Genomic DNA, 18,880 nt, shown 5'->3' on the forward strand with positions numbered 1-18,880 from the left:
TAAGCTCATAACAAATCTTGTTTACCAGTAGAAGTTTCACTAATAACCTGAATCCTGAGAATGTCTCTAAATTTTTAGAAAAGGAAAAAAAACCCATGCCACTTACCAAATTTAAGGCTATTTATTAGATACAATCTTTTATTTCGTATTTTAAACACTAGTGTATACAAGCAGGAGACACTGTCCCTACCTCCCCCGACCCAAGGTTTAGTTCTAGAAGCATATAGAAAAAGGAAATTCAGAAGTGCGGTACCCTCACCTTACAAAAGAGCTCCAGACAAAGCTTCTAAATAACATCTCATATGCAAAACCAAACAGGGCAGACTTAACAGAGCGAGACAGAAATGCTGGGTGCTGCTGTGCGTTTTGAGACAGAATTGTGGGCAGAGCTGGTTTGATGGTGGTTGACTTGCTAAGATCAGGTCCCTAGAAAAAGAGAATTCTATTCTAGTACAAAAGGTCTGATGTTCAGCATCTTTTAGAAATGAAGTTTTCAATCCTGCTGATGTAAAAGTAGAACTAATATGATTACAACTATCTGAAGCAATGCCTACGGAAAGTTATCCATAAGAGAAAAGCAGCATGAAACCGAATTCTCCCAACAGGCAACCTGGATTTTGCAGAAACATGTTCATGGGCTAATTATTTTTTAACCTTTTGAAATACAAATGGAAATCTATTTTCCCAGATATGAAAATACATCCTTCCCCTTTAATAAGGAGAACACTGTGGAACAGATGCAAAGAGAAACTTTTCATGAAACAATACACGTCTCCTTCAATGAGACACGAGAAGACTATTGGACCAACTGATGATCTCAAAAGGGTTGGAGCAGGAACAACTCGGAGGGAAGCTAAGACTCTGTTAGTCACGATGTGCTGGAATCTTGCAAAGTGGGGTTAAGTGAATTTGAAAAAAAGGTTCCTGAGTGACTCTGACACACTTTCCTCCCTCAGAGAATCACCGGAAGGAAAGGAGACACCACAAAAATCATCAGGAAAGGGAAGGATGGATTAATAAACAGCGCTGCCCTTATTCTATATAATAAAAGGCTAATATGCAAATCGACCGAACGGTGGAATGACTGGTCACTATGACACGCACTGACCACCAGGGGGCAGATGCTCAATGCAGGAGCTGTTCCCTGGTGGTCAGTGCGCTCCCACAGGGGGAGCGTCACTCAGCCAGAAGCCGGGCTCATGGCTGGTGAGCGCAGCGGCGGTGGCGGGAGCCTCTCCTGCCTCTGTGGCAGTCGGACATCCCCCGAGGGCTCCCGGACTGTGAGAGGGTGCAGGCCAGGCTGAGGGACACGCCCCCAGTGCATGAATGCCCCCAGTGCACGAATTCTGTGGGACGTCTAGTTTAATATAGCCTCACCTCATTATACACATACACACACACACACACACACACACACACACACACACACAAAGTGGATAAAAGAGTTACATGTAAATGATGAAAATATTAATAGATTCAAAAATATGTAAGTGACAAATGTGCTCATTTTAGACAATTTGGAAAATACCAGGAAATATACTATAAAGGACAAAACAACTACAGTGTATAACCCATCTTTCTAGTGATTTCATTCTAGATTACCTTTATTTCTATTTTTAACTTATATTAATTGAGATATAGTATATGCAATGTGTACCTAGCTAGAAAAACATGTTTATTCCTATGAAAACATTTATATATGTATAGAAAATAAAGGTCTGGATGGGAAATAAAACATCCCTAAAAATATTAAAAAAAAAATAAAAAAAATAAAAATAAAAATATGTAAGTGACTAACTCATTAGTATGTGACTAACTCATTTGTGGATGGGAAAGAACTTTCTATTGATAAGACAATAGAAAGAACCATAGGAAGCCGAAACCGGTTTGGCTCAGTGGATAGAGCGTCGGCCTGCGGACTGAAGGGTCCCAGGTTCGATTCCGGTCAAGGGCATGTACCTTGGTTGCGGGCACATCCCCAGTGGGAGATGTGCAGGAGGCAGCTGATCGATGTTTCTCTCTCATCGATGTTTCTAACTCTCTCTCTCTCTCTTCCTCTCTGTAAAAAAATCAATAAAATATATTTAAAAAAAAAAAAAAAGAAAGAAAGAACCATAGGAAAAAAATGCATAGATTTGACTAAAAAGTAGATTTTTTGGGGGTTAAAAACCATAAAAATAAAAGCAAAAGCACAAAGTGGGGAAGAATTCATCTGACATTGATGGAGAGCCTTTTGTGTCCGGCGCCAATACACACCGTGAACTTGGAAAGAAACCCATATTTTTGATAAAAAGAAAGCACTGGAAGCTCAGAATGTAATCTGAACTCTGCCAGGTCCGATGAGGCAGAAACATTCTCATCGGCGGCTGCGGTGTCTTCATTCACAGCTGCACGCCCAGGTGAGGACACGGGCCACGAGGGCGGCCGCAGCGCCCAGCGCAGACTGGCTTCGGATGGAGGAGGAGGGTGGCTGGGTGCTGGGAACAGCTGACCCAGAATCGGAAGGGAAGTAAGTGCTGCTGGGTTCGTCCTAAACGTCTATTTTGCTTCTTATTTCCCCTCTTCAAGTTCACATGCCAGGACAGGGGAAGCAAAGGATAGCTATTTATGGGCCCTTTGCTTCCAAGGTGCTTGAAATGCACTATGATCACTGAATCATCCTGGATGGGGGTGTGCACAGCAATGGCATTTCCCACGAGGGGATGTGAGTTGATAAATTTTTATTCCCTGGACATCGTGTCTTCTGAGACAATGCTTTTCATTTTCACTCCATCCTGCCCAAACACAATGGTAATGACCGAGACGTCGCTTTTTATTTTATTTAAAAATATATTTTTATTGGTTTCAGAGAGGAAGGGAGAGGGAGAGAGAGAGAGAAACATCAATGACGAGAGAGAATCACAGATTGGCTGCCTCCTGCACCCCCCACACTGGGGATGGAGCCCACAACCCGGGCCTGTGCCCTTGCCCGGAATCGCACCTTGACCTCCTGGTTCATAGGTTGATGCTCAACCACTGAGCCACACTGGCTGGGCTGCGATGTCTCTTTTTAAACATTAATTGGCATTCATATGTATTTGTGGCAAAAGGTTCTGCTTACAAAGCATCAAGATTGTGTAATGTCAACCGAAATCTTCAAGACTAGTTTTGTAGCTCTCAACATTTATACTCTGAAGGCGCAAGGCTACAGGTTGAACAGAAGAGAACAATCCAACCGGAGCATCCCACCGGAAATGCAGAAAGAGCCTGCAGGAGGCGAGCTTTAGGAAAGGTCGCTAAGGAGCTTTAGGAAAGGTCGCTAAGTATGGTTTGGAAACGGGTGTTGAGGACGCATAGAATCTCTCTGCGCTAGTAAAGCCACGCAAGTTATTTCAGGGGCAAAAGTAAGCTGTTACAGTCAGACTGTGATGGGGTAATTCCGCATATCACCTTTTTTTCTGAAACATTTCAAATACACAAAAAGGAGAAAACAGAACTTACAGGCAGCTAAGCACTCCTCATCCAACCTGCACAGTTGCTAATGTTCTGGCCTCTTTGCTTAAACTGTTTCCTTGCACCCACACAATCCAAAAAGTTTAGACACTAAAGCTCACCCCCAAGCCTCTCTTCTTTAAAAAAAAATATTTTTTAAATTAATTTCAGAGAGGAAGGGAAAGGGAGAGAGATAGAAACATCCATGATGAGAGAGAATCATGGATCGGCTGCCTCCTACACGCCCCTACTGAGGATCGAGCCCGCAACCCAGGCCTGTGCCCTTGACTGGAATTGAACTTGGGACCCTTCAGTCGGCAGGCCGATGCTCTATCCACTGAGCCACAGCAGCTAGGGCCCAAGCCTCCCTTCTCAAGTTCGTGTATACCATTCTGATATGTAACTTTATACTTTTGTAACATATGTATACATAACAATACACTTCAGTTTTTCTTTTTAAAATGGACACAAATAGTATCTTCCTGTTAAATTCTTTTGTCAACATTTCTCACATTATGTTTCACTTGGCACATATAAATCTCATTCATGTTCACTGGTGGGAAGTGGTTCTTTTTACGGGAAGTGTTTTGTTGGGCAAATAAACACCACCCCCAGTCTCCATCCCCCCAACAACGGGTTCTTAGGTGGTTTCCACTTCTTTACTATCAGAAGCCATGCTCAAGTGAAGACTCTTGTACGTCCCGCGCGCGCGCAGTTTCTCTCTGGCTGACACCTAGCAGTGGCGATGCGCATCCTCAGTTTCTTAGTTGTGACAAATTGTTCTCCAAGATAATTTTATCAGTTTATGTACCTATCCCACCGCTCGGAAGATACGAGTTCTTGTTTACCCACATCCTCAGCGATACTTGGTTTTCTCAGGTTTACTAACTTTTGCCATCCTGGTGGGTGTGAGAGGCCTCTCCCTGCGGTTTTAACCTGTACTTCCCTAATGACAAGGGGAATGGAGCATCATCTCATGTTTTTTGTCCATTTACATTTCTCCTTGGGTAAACGTACCTGTTCATATCCGTACCTCTCCCTCTCTTCCCTCAATGAGTCGCTCATCTTTTATTTCTTTCTTTCAAATTGTTGAAGCAGCTCTCCATATATTCTGCAAGTGAATCTTTGCTGTTCATGTGGGTGGCAAATGACTTCCACCAGAATGGGACTTGCCCTTTACTTTGCTCATGGTGCCTTTTGCCAGACATTTTCAGGCAAAGAAAGACATTTTCTGATGAATAAATCCAGATAAACCCTGGTCTTTGAAAGACACCCCTCAAGGACCACGCTAAAGAACTGCAGATGAAATTACCGATTCGGTAAGACAATTTGGCATTTCAGTCATAAATAGTACAAAGGAGTCCAAATGAGGTGTTCCCTAAGAACTCCGAAATAGAAATGTTTCCTGAGAGTTAAACTATAACATTCAAACATCAGAGTACAGACATGCAAATGCTTTTAAAGCACAGAAAATCTCCTAGACCAGGAGTTGACTGGCTCAATGTATCAACAAATTTAAAGAAAGAACTGGCCATTCACTAGGGGGTCAGTGAGGGAAAATGAGGAGGAAACAGGCGGGGGATTAGGACGATGTTGGTATTGGCCACTCAACGGACCAGGAGCGTTATCATCCTGGTGGTAAGACCACAGCGAGGGTGATGGTGGGGCTGTATCTAATAGCCCAGTGACATTACACACCCTATATAATAAAAGCCTAGTATGCTCAGTGTCCAGTGGACCGGTTGGCTATTCAACCAATCAAAGAGTAATATGCTAATGACATGCTAAGGCCACACAACTGCTCGCTATGACGTGCACTGACCACCAGGGAGCAGACACTCTGACTGGTAGGTCGCTTGCTGCTGGGGTCTGGCCAATTGGGACTGGGTGAGACCGGCTGGACATGCCCTGGAGCCCTCCCACGGTCCCTCCCTGGCTGGCCAACCTCCTGCGTCTCTCCCTGGCCCTGATCGTGCACCGGTGGGGTCCCTCAGCCTGGCCTGTGCCCTCTCGCAATTCGGGACCCCTCGGGGGATATCAGAGTGCGGTTTTGGCCCCATCCTGCAGGCCAGGCCGAGGGACCCCACTGGTGCATGAATTCGTGCACTGGGCCTCTAGCTATTAGATAATGAACTGAGAGGCAGCATAACAGACAGGTTAAAAGGGTGGCTGTTGCAGCCAGACTGCCAGAGTTCAATTTCTGGCTCCACCACTTACTGTGAACCTTGGACAAGCTTTCGTTCCTCTACCAAGAAAAGCAGAATCATAGTTGTATGTAACTTAGATTGTTGTTATGAGGACTAAATGAGTGAGTAAATGTGCCTGGCCAGTAGAAAATTGTGAATGTCAGTTATCCAAATACTCAAATGCCAAGGGAAAGGCAGGGGAAATACATCAAATATATAAAATGCAGGTAAACTTCAGAACTAGGAAGATGCACAGCGGAAGGTGACCCGGATCAGAGGAGGTGGCGGAAGTAACTCATAAAGGGTCATTTAACATTAGATTTGTGAACAACGGCCTTGTCCGGGGCAGGACTGGGAACAGACCCTTCTCCCTGGCGCTGGCCAGAACCGCAGTCTGGCACTTTGAGCAAGTGGACGAGGGGAATGGAGGGTGTCTCGCAGGATGACAGGTGAAGGACAGCTGAAAGAAGGGGATTGTTCAGCCTTGAAGCAGAGACCAAAGGGAAGGTGTGAGAGCCAAACTGTGTGTGTGTGGCCTCGGAGAGAAAGCAGGAAGAGGACCCGTTGTGGAGGAGCGCTGCGCATGTCTCACATGGAGTAGAGAGCCACTGAGTTATCTGCTCATAGAACTGCTTCAGTACAGCCTGGGCTCCCGGCAGGCTGGGAAGGCAGCAAAGCATTTCGAGCATCTGATACAGTTTGGAAGAGATGCTCTTCAGCTCCCTTTCATAGAAGGTTTGTGTCTTGCAGAACATTCAATGCCTTAACGGTGAGTGGCAACCAAAGGCCACCTGTGACCATGTGCCAAGGCATGAACGTCCTCAAGGCGACTCAAGGGTGTGCACCGGGGGAAAGGAGGTGCTTTGTGAATGGCCAATGGTCCCCAAGCAGGTTTCCCGAATCTTCTTTTATAGCACATGTGTCCCATGTCCCTTCCTCAGCACACAGTAGGCACGTTACTAGAGAGGCTGCTTAAACTATGTCTGAAATGAGCTGATGGATTCTGGGAGCTTTGTGATATTTAGGTCCGGTGTTCAGGTCTCTCTGCTGTCTTTCTGAGCCCTGGCTTTGCTTTGTGTCATCAGATGTTGCATCTGGAAGGGGGGACAAGACACGTTCCCCCCAGACCTGGCTCAATAGCATGAGCTCAGGTCGGAACGGCCGTCACTGCTGGCGATGCTGGCATGGGCGTCGTCCTTCTCCAGGGCGTGCCTCCACTGTGCCCCTTCCCTGGACTCAGCAGCACCTCTTCTTCTTCCCCAATTCGCTGTGGTCTCTGGTTCCCTACCTTCTCTTATAATTGCCTTTCTCAGAATTGAATGCCCGCTTCGGTGTGTCCCGATCGCTCAGAAGCAGAAATGCTTCGTATCTGTAGAGAAGGCACTCTGTGCTCAGAAGAAAAACGCTGTTTCCTCTATATTAAAAACAGCTCCCAGCTGGCTGCAGGGAACTGATGAGCTTTGCATGCCTGCTCGTCTTCAGTTCCCCTTTGTGGCCAGTGCGACTTGAAAAACACTGGAACATACAGGGTCAGCTCTTGCGGGGACCGATTGCAGAGTTCCAAATAGATGTGGGCAGTAGAGAGAGAAGTCAGCCAAGTAAGTACATGTGGGTCTTATGCTCTGATGGTTTGCATTTGGGATCCCCAAAAGAATGAGAGCGTGAGAAATGAGTACCACCCAGTATGGTGGGCAAGGAGCTTCAAGGGGCAAGCGAGACTGAGAATCTTTCTATACTAGCCCCCCAACCCCCATCTGTGGGGGCTAACGATCCAAGACGCCAGTGGATGCTATATACTATTTTTTCCTATACATACACACATACCTATGATAAAATTTAATTTATAAATTAGGCACAGTGAGAGATTAACAACAATAAAATAGAATAATTATAACAACACTAGAGGCCCGGTGCAAGAAAATTCATGCACTGAGGGTTGGGGCGGGGGGGTCCCTCAACCCAGCCTGCCTCCTCTCAGTCTGGGATCCATCAGGGGATGTCCTACTGACGGCTTAGGCCCTAGGTCCTTGCAGCGCTGTGGCTTTGTCTGGATGGACATCTGTAAGATGTCTGCTCTAATGAGCATATTACACTTTTATTAGTATAGATATTGTATCACAGTCATATAAATATGGTCTCTCTCTCTCTGATAACCCATCTGATAACCAAGATGGCTACTAAGTGACTGACACGCAGGGAGTGTGGACAGTATGCAGACGGTGGACAAGGAGATGGTTCTTGGCCTGAGGTATGATGAGAGATTTCATCACCCTACTCAGAAAAGCACTCAAATTAAGGGATAGGCTATTTACAGAGGATAAAAAGTACAAAGGAAACAGTATGGCTCCCGAGACTTTCAACAGACCTTTTAATATAAGAAATCATCAAAACAATCTGACAGCTCCAAGACCAAAGTGGGACAGGGTGGATGTCCCTTTGCAAAGTAAACGTTGGCCTGTGGATTCAAGGGTCCCAGGTTCGATTCTGGTCAAGGGCACATGCCCAGGTTGCAGGCTTGATCCCCAGTAGGATGTGCAGGAGGCAGCTGACCAATGATTCTCTGTCATCATTGATGCTTCTATCTCTCTCTCCCTCTTCCTTCCTCTCTGAAATCAATAAAATATATTTAAAAAATAAAAAAGTAGATCAACATTCTCTGTAGCTCCTCTCATCCAGAGGTGAATTCTTTGCCCACCTCTTGAAGCTGGGCAGATGCTGTCACTCACTTTGATCAGTAAAATGTGCTGGATGCTGGATGACATTGGAGCAAGACCGTAAGAGGCCTTACAGCTTCCAGTGTTGCTCTCTTGGAACCGATCCCATCGGGTTATAAATAAACCCAGGGTGAAAGATCACATGGAGAGAGATGCTCGAACTGCACAGGCATCCCAGCTGAGGCTCCAGACACGTGCGTGAGGCCATCTTGGACCACTCACCTCAGATGACTAAGAAGCTGTGTGAATGACCCCAGGTGAGAATGACTGAAGAACCGCCCAGCTGAGCCCAGAACAAATTGCAGAACTGACAATGAATGGATGGTTGTTGGCATAAGCCACCAAGTCTGGGGGATGGTTTGGTACACAATAGGTAAATGATGCATATCTATATATATAAAAGGCTAAGCGACTGTCTGATAGGTATGACCCACACTGACCACCAGGATGAAGACGCTTAACACAGGAACTGCTCAGCTGCAGTGACTTGGCAGTGGCGGTTCTCAGGTAACACACCCCGGAACCAGAGAGGAGCCTGATTCCTCAAGGGGCCGTGTGATTCCACCTTTAGCCATGGGTCATGTTGTTACTGGGGCACTGTCGGCCCCGAATCTGGTTTACTGCACACTTGCAATTGTGTTCCACACTCTACAACAGCAACTTTGCAGAGTGCCCTCTTGCACTCCGGGACCCCTCGGGGGATGTTGGAGAGCCGGGTTTAGCCTATCCCTGCAGGCCAGGCCGAGGGACCCCACCTGCTAGACGGCCCTAGCTAAATCCATAGAGGCCCTTGGAGCCACGGCACTGCCCCAGGTGCAGCTAGTCGGGGAGGGACTGCAGGAGGTTGGCTCCAGGGCATGTCTAGCCCATCTTGCCCAGTCCCGCCCCGCTGGTTACCTTCTAATTAATTTCCTTTCAATGTGCATGAATCCGTGCACCGGGTCACCAGCAAAATATAATGAAAAGCATATGTACCACTGATTTCTAAAATGGTGACACAAATATAATAATTTTATTAACAAAAAAGACAATGCTTCATCCCCAGTAGGGAGCATGCAGGAGGCAGCCAATCGATGATTCTCCTCATTGATGTTTCTATCTCTCTCTCCCTCTTCCCTCTTCTCTGAAATCAATAAAAATATATATTAAAAGTTAAAGGGAAACTAAAAATATGATTAAAGCTTCTGCATCTGCATACTCCAATGTCAGACTTTCTTTTTACCACTAGGACAATTATAGTTGTGAAGATTTTACAAAGCTGGCTCTTGTGCTAATCACTAGTACAAAACCCCCAAAGAACCCCCGAAGTACATGTCCTATTAAAGGCGGATGAATAGCACCGCGTGTTCACTTTAAGGACGCAAATCCACTGCCCACACAATTGCTTTTATTCTCTAACACTTAAAGTGTTTTTCAGCTACTAAATTAAAGAAGGCTTATCATTTTGTTAGAGCTCAAAACACTACACTTTTAAATTGTTTCACATTTTCTGGTTAGAAAATAGCGCAACGCAGGCACCGTAGTGTTTCAGCCTTTAGCAGCAAGAGGTGTAACTAGGGCCGGTAACACACTGCCCTCTGCTGGACACAGCACCTTCAAAGCAACGAGTCTCTCACAGACTTTTTCTGGGTTAAAATGTAACTGTTGTTTCTTCTTTCCAATGTTCTCCACCAGATATTTCTGGAGATATGAGCTTATATTTCCTGGATGCAATACTTGATTTGCAGATTCATTGAAGCGATCCATTTTAGGCTGGTTTTTGATGGAGACAAGGGGAGGAGACAGCATGGCAATATTAGCAACTCTGCCATGTCTAGTGCAATTGGAGAAATATCTGAAACACGAAGACTTGCTTAGAGGGATGCCTGAAAACGACTACTTCAAGTCTCATATATCGCCATCCATCAAAAGATTACCAAGATGCGCTCTGGCCGGTGTGGCTCAGTGGATAGAGCTTCGGCCTGCGGACTGAAGGGTCTGGGGTTTGACTCTGGTTGTGGGCTCGATCCCCAGTAGGGGGCGTGCAGGAGGCAGCCAATCCATGATTCTCTCTCCTCATGGATGTTTCCCTCTCTCCCCCTCCCTTCCTCTCTGAAATCAACCAATAGAAATATATTTTTAAAAAAGAAGAGAAAATGAATAGAGACACTAGTAGGTACAGCAGGTAAGACCGAATCCACCAAACTCTTCCTCGTCTTCCTTTGCCATCTCTCTTCCCCTCCCCTTGGATGAGGACAGGACCATTTTATTTAGAAATGCGACAGAAGCGATTGCTAGTAAAACGGCCAGGTGTATATGACACAGGCGTCTCTAAACCTCCTTGCAATTCAAGTGGTTGTTTCCCGGCGCAGAGGCGTATACGGTTTGTAGCTGTGCTGATGTGATCTCCTAAATTAGATATGGAATTCTATCATCAGATGTTTTATTTTCTGAAAACTTTATATACTCTTGGCTTTTCAAAGAACTTGTAAAAAAAAAAAAAGGTAGGCTCTGAAGCATAATATGAACCGAACTTGACTGATGTGAAGATGGTGAAATTCAACATCGGCCTGTCCTCCAGATTTTCCCTCATCGCATCCAAGGTCGAAGTTTCTTCCCTTCCCCAAGCCTGCTACTTTCCCGGCTGCTTTCCCACTGCCACCTCGGAGGCCATTCCGATTCTATGACTGCCACCAACACTGCTGAGTGCCTCTGTGGTGGGTGTTTCTAGAAGACCCGCCCCGCTCACTGCATTCAAGCCCATAGGACACGACAAAGGTCAAAGGTGAAGCAGAAGCATTGATTAGGCCCATGGAGGTCTTGTCATTAGACCTTTCTTACAAAGCTAATCATTTTTCACTCTGGCTGGTGTGGCTCAGTGGGTAAGGTGTCAGCCTGCGGACTGAAGGGTCCTGGGTTCGATTCCGGTCAAGGGCACAGGCCCGGGTTGCGGGCTCACTCCCCAGTGTGGGGCGTGCAGGAGGCAGCTGATCATGCTTCTCTCTCATCATGGATGTTTCTCTCTCTCCCTCTCCCTTCCTCTCTGACATCAATACAAACATTTGAAAAAAGCGAACCATTTTCTGGACTCTCCCCCATTTCCGACCGGCTGGGAAATGTGCCCAGGGGTGCTGAGAAACCAGCTCTCAGGGGCAAGGAGAGGTTCTTCACACCCCGGCTGAGGGCAGGACGGCCGTGGCCAGACCCCACATCCTGCAGCGGGCGGGGCGCTCGGCGGCCCGGAGACCACAGCTCTGAGCTCACAGCTGTGCTTCCTCCCGGAGGCACCACTGGCCTGGGGTGCGCTGAACGGGCCGCAGGCAAGCTTCTATGCCCCCCCCCCCCCCCCCCAGTTGGAGGAATAACGAACTTTGACATGTGATGCTCTAACGGGATGCAGGAGGCGTGGCTCCTCCCCTGCTCACAGCCGCCCGGCCCCGAGCTCGGGACTGGCCGGAGCGTAGACGCGGGCGCGGACAGCCCCAAAGGACTGTCTAGTTGAAGCACAAACATTCAGGTAAACGGAGGTGTCTTGTGCCTGCTGGGTTCTAGCCTGCCCACCCCCTTTTGTTAATCCTCACCCGAGGATATTTTCCATTGATTCTTAGGGAGCTGGAGAGACAGAGAGAAACATTGATGTGAGAGAAACACATCGATGGGTTGCCTCCTGCATGCGCCCCGACCAAGGCCCGCGCCGGGGAGGAGCCTGAAACTGAGGTATGTGGCCTTGACTGGAATCGAACCCGGGACCCTTCAGTCCACAGGATGACACTCTATCCACTGAACCACACCGGCTAGGGCTACTTTATTTTTTTTAAATATATTTTTATTGATTTCAGAGAGGAAGGGAGAGGGAGAGAGATGGAAACATCCATGAGAGAGAATCATGCATGGATCGGTTGCCTCCTGCACACCCCTCACTGGATTTCTGTTTCCATTCTCAGACTCTCACTGGTTTAACTTTCCAAGAAAAGGTAGTGTGATGCTTTTATCTAGTTACTAGCTCAGACTGGTTGCACAATTCTATGCAGAAAATCGGTTTCACAATTCTTTATATCATACTATCACTACTCATTTTATCCGAGGTATACCTGAGGTTCAGACTCTAGAACAGGGGTGGGCAACCCCTGGCACGCGTGCCAAACATGGCACACCAGTAACTTTTGCTGGCACACGAAACCCTCTCTTATAATCTTCCATTTACAATTTTTTTCTTAATATCGACTTTTTAATTTTTCAGATAAATTCAGTGTAGGTGCATCTTAGATAAATAAATAATTTTACACATGTATACCTTAAAAAATAAATGTATTTTTCATCATCATATCCTGTGTTTTTGTCGCTCGAATGAATTGTATTACTTCTTCAAGGTTCTTCACATACGTACACCTTAAGAGATATCAAGTAGGCGTAACATGTTCTCAAAAAATTAGGGTTGGCACGCAGGAGAATTTTGAGTCAGAGATTTTGCTGGTTTGGGCACGCACTCACAAAAAGGTTGCCCACCCCTGGCCTAGAACTTCCCAGGATTCCCCAAATCCACTCTGAAATGCTCCGAACCAACTCTGACTCTGAATGGAGGCAGCACAGGGCATTTCAAAGTAGAATGAGCTAGTTCTTAGCAAGCAGGTTGGGACCCAACCCCCTGGGTGCAGTGCTTACAGTGTGCTGTGCTGGGCCTCACTTCTTTTAAAAAATATATTTTATTCATTTCAGAGAGAGAGAGAGAGAAGCATCCATGATGAGAGAGAATCATGGATTGGCTGCCTCCTGCACGCCCCACACTGGGGATCGAGCCCGCAACCCAGGCATGTCCCCTGACCGGGAATCAAACTGAAATCTCTTGGTTCATGGGTCCATGCTCAACCACTGAGCCACACGGGCCGGACTGGGCCTCACTTGTTTATCCTTGTCTGTGAAATCATCTGTGGGTGGCTTATCGCAATTCATCCTTATCAAGAATAAAGGGAAAGAAAACTCAGTTTCCTTACCTAACAGCTTCTGTAGATAAGAAAAGTGATTTTACAGACAAGTTGGTACGAATAATTTATTGGGTCAATATGAAGTGGTTCCCTCCACCACCGTGTGGTGTCAAACTAACTAGCCACGGGGCTCAAACCTTTGAACTTCAATCAAGCCTGCTAGTCAAGCTAGCTGAGGTGTCACTGGGGCATAAGAGAACCACATGGAAGGACAGTATATATGTGGTCCACCAACTTCCTCCCACTCTCTCACTGCAGAAACAGAGAAATTAGTTGTCTTTTGGGTGGGAAAGGTAGTTGCTACATTCGCTACAGCTACTGGATTTCTACAATAGTGTTTATTTCCTTTTTTTCCCCCACTGTCGTCGGTGTCATGCAAGAATCTCTTCACACTGACATACACTGCAGGGCACTGAAGGCGTGATGAGCAGAGAAGCCGAGCCTGAAGTTTAGCATCACTGCCCTGAATAACGGAGCCTCGCTCGCATTAGCTGCTTGTACAGGTAAGAGAGCTGGTCAGCGTAGTCATTATGTAGATGATCATTAGTAACTGAACTTAGACTTGTAGAACCTTTTTCATCTGTCAAATCAGCTGAGACCCAATGTGTGCACGACTCAAGACAGTCAGCATACTGAGGGGAATGCAGGCTTGGAGAGATCGTTTTGGAGAACAATTCTGTGTGTGTGTGTGTGTGTGTGTGTGTAGTGATTTTTCTTTGATTTCTTAAGCCTAATACTATTTTCCAAATTTTAGAAACGAATTATCCAGTACTTTTAGAATCAAAGTTTATTTTGAAAGGAGATGTACATAGTAGACACAAGTCTGATGTTTGGGAAGCTGAAGATGTGAACTAGTTGTCATTTGTTACACTGAAGTTCAGGGTCAATGTCATTCCTCTCATAGCGCTAGACTCTGTGGAAGTCTCTTTACCTCCCTTCTGTTCTGAAGCATTTGCTAGTGTGAAACAGAACAAGGTGATGGTAAGGAGTAAGAGATCAGATGCTGTATGAGGTGGTCTACTTTAAAAAAAAAGGGAACATTATTAATACAGAAACATGATCACGTTTACAGATTGTGGTATAGAATGTATTATCTACACAAGGCAGGAGGCTAGTGTGTTTCTTTCATATCATCATAAAAAAGGTCCATTTCTTCTGGAAAATAAAAACTACTTTTTAAAAGAATATATTTTATTGATTTTTTACAGAGAGGAAGGGAGAGGGATAGAGAGTCAGAAACATCAATGAGAGAAACATTGATCAGCTGCCTCCTGCACACCCCCTATTGGGGATGTGCCCGCAACCAAGGTACATGCCCTTGACCGGAATCAAACCCGGGACCCTTTACTCCACAGGCCGATGCTTTATCCACTGAGCCAAACCGGTCAGGGCAATAAAAACTACTTTGATCAGATCAATTTTCCTTAAGAAAGAAACTGGCTTAGCTCACTTTCCACTTGACTGATGTGCTACAGTTTAGGTTTCAGATATTTACAAGCAGATGTGATACACTAACTGCAAGCAGATTCCGATTTGCCAGGTGGAGTGGATTCAAACCCCCTAACTGTGCGGCACGTGGACGATTTCCTGAGTAAAAACGACAAAGAAATAGAATAGAATGACAAAGACACCGGTAGACATTAATAAAGGGTCTCAGTATTTGAACTAGAGACACTGCATAGCCTTCAGGTTTTCAGGTCTTTAGGTGGGTCTTGTTTGGTATAAAAATTATTTCAAAATTGTAATAGGGATTTTTTTTTTCAAATATACTGTTTTTGCAACCCAAGAGGCAAAAATATAACCATGATTCTGAAGAGAGATAGAGAAAAAGCAGCCCCGAGGGGCCGGGGGCATATGAGAATCTCAGGAGGCAATGTATGGCCAACATTTTGTGTTTAGCCGAAGAGCGGATAGGATTCTAAAAATAAGACTGAGAATCCTCACTCTAGATTAGAGAAGAATAGAGAATGTGGTTCCTAGAAAGTTATGGTGGAAAAACTCAAGAAATGTGGCACATTCTGAGAAATCTCATGATTATTTGACCAGAACCCGAGAACTTCTCTTATTCTCCCCTGAAAGAAATGAGGACATGGAAAAAATAAGAATGACAAGGAGTTTTTATGTGGCTTTTCAACCCTTTATGTGTACCCTGTAAATAAAGATTTCAAAATAAGACAGAAAAGCAAACGCCACACCTGCATTTCTGCTGGGATTAAAATAACTTCTAAAAAACCTCTTCTCTGAAAAACCAGATACTCAATGACACACACAGACACGTGAGGGCGCTCTAACCAACAAGCACAGCAGCTACAGTTTTGACAGAATTTGAAAGTAAACTTCGTATTGAAGCAGGACTGTTGAGCGTTAAGTATTTGAAATACATTATTGATGACCTTTGGTAAAGACCCTGGGATTTCGGTGTTTGCCTTGGTTACTACACTTCCCTTCTGTGCAATTCAGGATCTTGCCCGAGTATCTGTTTCTGTGGAATTAAGTTTGCTTCTGAAATAGGAAAAGAGACTCTTCTAACAGTATTAGCTTTTGGAGAAGTGCTTTAATCCAGCCATGGAGAGACACCATTTTGAACAGTAGTTATGTACAATGAATGCGGTGATTACAGATCAGTCTTCTCTCTATGCGTTGGCAACAGGTTCCTTTGGCCAGTGTGTGTATTGCTTGGAAGTGCCTTAAAATGATAAAAAAGTACCTTTCTAGAAAGGAAAATCAATTGTCATTTACAAACTGCTTTAGAGTCTAACAGAAGAACTACAAAGCCCTCTAGTAAAAGTGACAAAACTCAGGCATTTAACTATGTTTATCAAATATTGTTTTTTTAGACAAAGGCGCTTTCCGCATCAACTTTTGCTTTTATTTCACCTGCACAATTGGGATCAGAAAAGGCGAGAAGGCATCTACACGTTCCCTTTCCATCCAACACATCCATGTTACTATTTTACCCAATTTTTAAAAACCGTTCACCTTAAATACCATTTATAAGTTTAATTATTTAACATGGCGGGGGGAGGTGGAAGAAGGTCTAGGGCAGATACATGTTTTAAAAACACCTGCAATTCTGTTCTAGCTCCTGTGACAAAAGTCAAGAAGAGCTGATCTAGATGAATAACCACTCCGCCTCGACATGTATCCGGCCGTCCTCGATCTCCTCCGTGGCTCTGCCAATCCTTTACAGCTTCCTCTGTGTCGTCGGCCTCTTCGGCAATTCTCTCTCTCAGTGGGTGTTTCTAACCAAAATAGGCAAGAAAACCTCCACTCACATCTACCTGGCGCATCTCGTGACGGCGAACCTACTCGTGTGCAGCACCATGCCCTTCATGGGGATGTATTTCCTGAAGGGTTTCCAATGGGAATATCGATCCGCGCAGTGCAGGGTGGTCAATTTCCTGGGGACGCTCCCCATGCACGTCAGTATGTTTGTCAGCCTCCTGATTTTAAGCTGGATCGCCATCAGTCGCTATGCTACCCTGATGAAAAAGGAGTCCACGCCCGAGACCACTTCGTGCTACGAGAAAATCTTTTACGGCCATTTACTGAAGAAGTTCCGCCAGCCCAACTTCGCTAAGAAGCTCTGCGTGTACATCTGGGGGGGCGTGTTAGGCATCATCATCCCGGTGATCATCTACTACTCCGTGGTGGAGGCCACGGAAGGAGAGGAGACCCGGTGCTATAACCGGAAGATGGAACTAGGAGCCATGATCTCTCAGATCGCCGGCCTCATTGGGACCACGTTTATCGGATTCTCGTTTTTGGTCGTCCTCACGTCATACTACTCTTTCGTGAGCCACCTGCGAAAGATCAGGACCTGTACGTCCATCACGGAGAGACATCTCATGTACAGTTCGGTGAGGAGGCATCTGCTGGTCATCCAGATCCTACTGATTGTCTGCTTCCTCCCCTACAGCATTTTTAAGCCCATTTTCTATGTTCTCCACCAAACGGTGACCTGTGAGCAACTGAATTATTTGATAGAAATCAAGAACATCCTCACCTGTCTCGCCTCAGCCAGGAGCAGCACCGACCCCATTATATTTCTTTTTTTAGATAAGACGTTCAAGAAGATCCTGTATGATCTCTTCACAAAATCTGACTCCACGCCTACCCAACCCTACGGCTGATTTTGGAGGGGGAAAGCCCACCACCCAGAAGAGCGCTCAGATGACTATAAACACAGGTCAACGGGCCATAACGCGGTGGGTAACCGGCACCGAGAAGACCTCTTCGGTTTAAAAAGTGACCAGAAAACTCACTTTACAGTTCAACTTGCACTGAAGGCTGAGAGGACAGAGACCTTCAGAGGTAAACGTAAGCGCATTGAAAGGATCCCGCTGCATAGGAAACCAACAGACCATTTTCTATGCAAAGTCAACCACAGGGGCTTCTATTCGGGACACAGTGTTTCATGGCGGTAGGACAAGGAAGCCAAAGGTGTGGACTTTTCAAATACAAGGGTCCATCTGTGGGGAGTGTTTTGTTGGGGACTTTGAAGACGAAGAAAAGAAAAAGTGGATACGAAATTTCCTCACTTAAGTCCTATCTAAAAGTGTGAATGATACAGTGTAAGAATTCAAGGTATGAAGCACACTATTTGGTATTATGTGGCTTATGATACTAGGAGAAGCAACATTCATTGATTCCAGTATTTCTTTTTTTTATATTTTATTGATTTTTTACAGAGAGGAAGGGAGAGAGATAGAGAGTTAGAAACATCGATGAGAGAGAAACATCGATCAGCTGCCTCCTGCACATCTCCCACTGGGGATGTGCCCGCAACCCAGGTACATGCCCTTGACCGGAATCGAACCTGGGACCCTTCAGTCCGCAGGCCGACGCTCTATCCACTGAGCCAAACCGGCTTCGGCTATTCCAGTATTTCTTAAGCAGATGTTATTTGTAACTCTGCTTAAATATTTGGATCAGACTTTGTCAAAATAAAAAGCGAATACAATGCCATTCTATGCCAACCTGGATCACATTTTGTATAGTTTCCGCTGCATTTTATATAAATAATGTTGTTATTGATGACAAATAGAACCTGGCATGTAGATATGTTCAATTAATTTTGGTGAAATGAGTGAACCGATGATAAGGCAGTACAATCGCATCACTGTTCAGAGATTGGTCTCTGCAGTTGGAGTCCTTGGGCTCAATCCTAGCTCCACCCCACCCTGTGTAAGTGTTACTTTCCTCATCTGTAGAATGGAAAAGTACTGCAGTTCATAGGTACTATTATTAAATCAGATGTTACTATTATGAGTAGCTACCATTTACTAAGCACTTGCTACGTGTCAGGCATTCTTCTTACACGCTTTATAAGTATTATGTCAATGATCACAACCCTAGAGTATGTCAATTTACTGATTAAAAACTGAAGTGCATGGGTAAGTAAGTTGCCCAATATTCTAAGTAAATATTTAAAGAGTAAGCAGTTCTTAATGGTCATGTCTTTCTTCCATGCAATAGTCAGTAAGACAAATGATGGTGACTCTATTCTGTATTATATACATTATAATAATTATTTGTAAAAATGTGT

General features: G+C 45.2%; 2 protein-coding genes across 7 annotated transcripts in view; one reads left to right on the forward strand and one right to left on the reverse strand.

Moving 5' to 3' along the window:
- Positions 1-18,880, reverse strand: part of CASK (calcium/calmodulin dependent serine protein kinase) — a 215,338-nt gene that overhangs the window by 108,525 nt on the left and 87,933 nt on the right. The gene's annotated exons all lie outside the window — the stretch shown is intronic.
- On the forward strand, positions 13,768-17,465 carry GPR82 (G protein-coupled receptor 82). Its single transcript, XM_006090575.2, has 2 exons — positions 13,768-13,835; positions 16,415-17,465. The coding sequence occupies exon 2, from the start codon at positions 16,449-16,451 to the stop codon at positions 17,463-17,465; it is 1,017 nt and encodes a 338-aa protein (XP_006090637.1). The 5' UTR covers positions 13,768-13,835; positions 16,415-16,448.

This window comes from Myotis lucifugus, unplaced genomic scaffold (genome assembly GCF_000147115.1).
Source record: "Myotis lucifugus unplaced genomic scaffold, Myoluc2.0 scaffold_76, whole genome shotgun sequence".
Classification (NCBI taxonomy): domain Eukaryota; kingdom Metazoa; phylum Chordata; class Mammalia; order Chiroptera; family Vespertilionidae; genus Myotis; species Myotis lucifugus.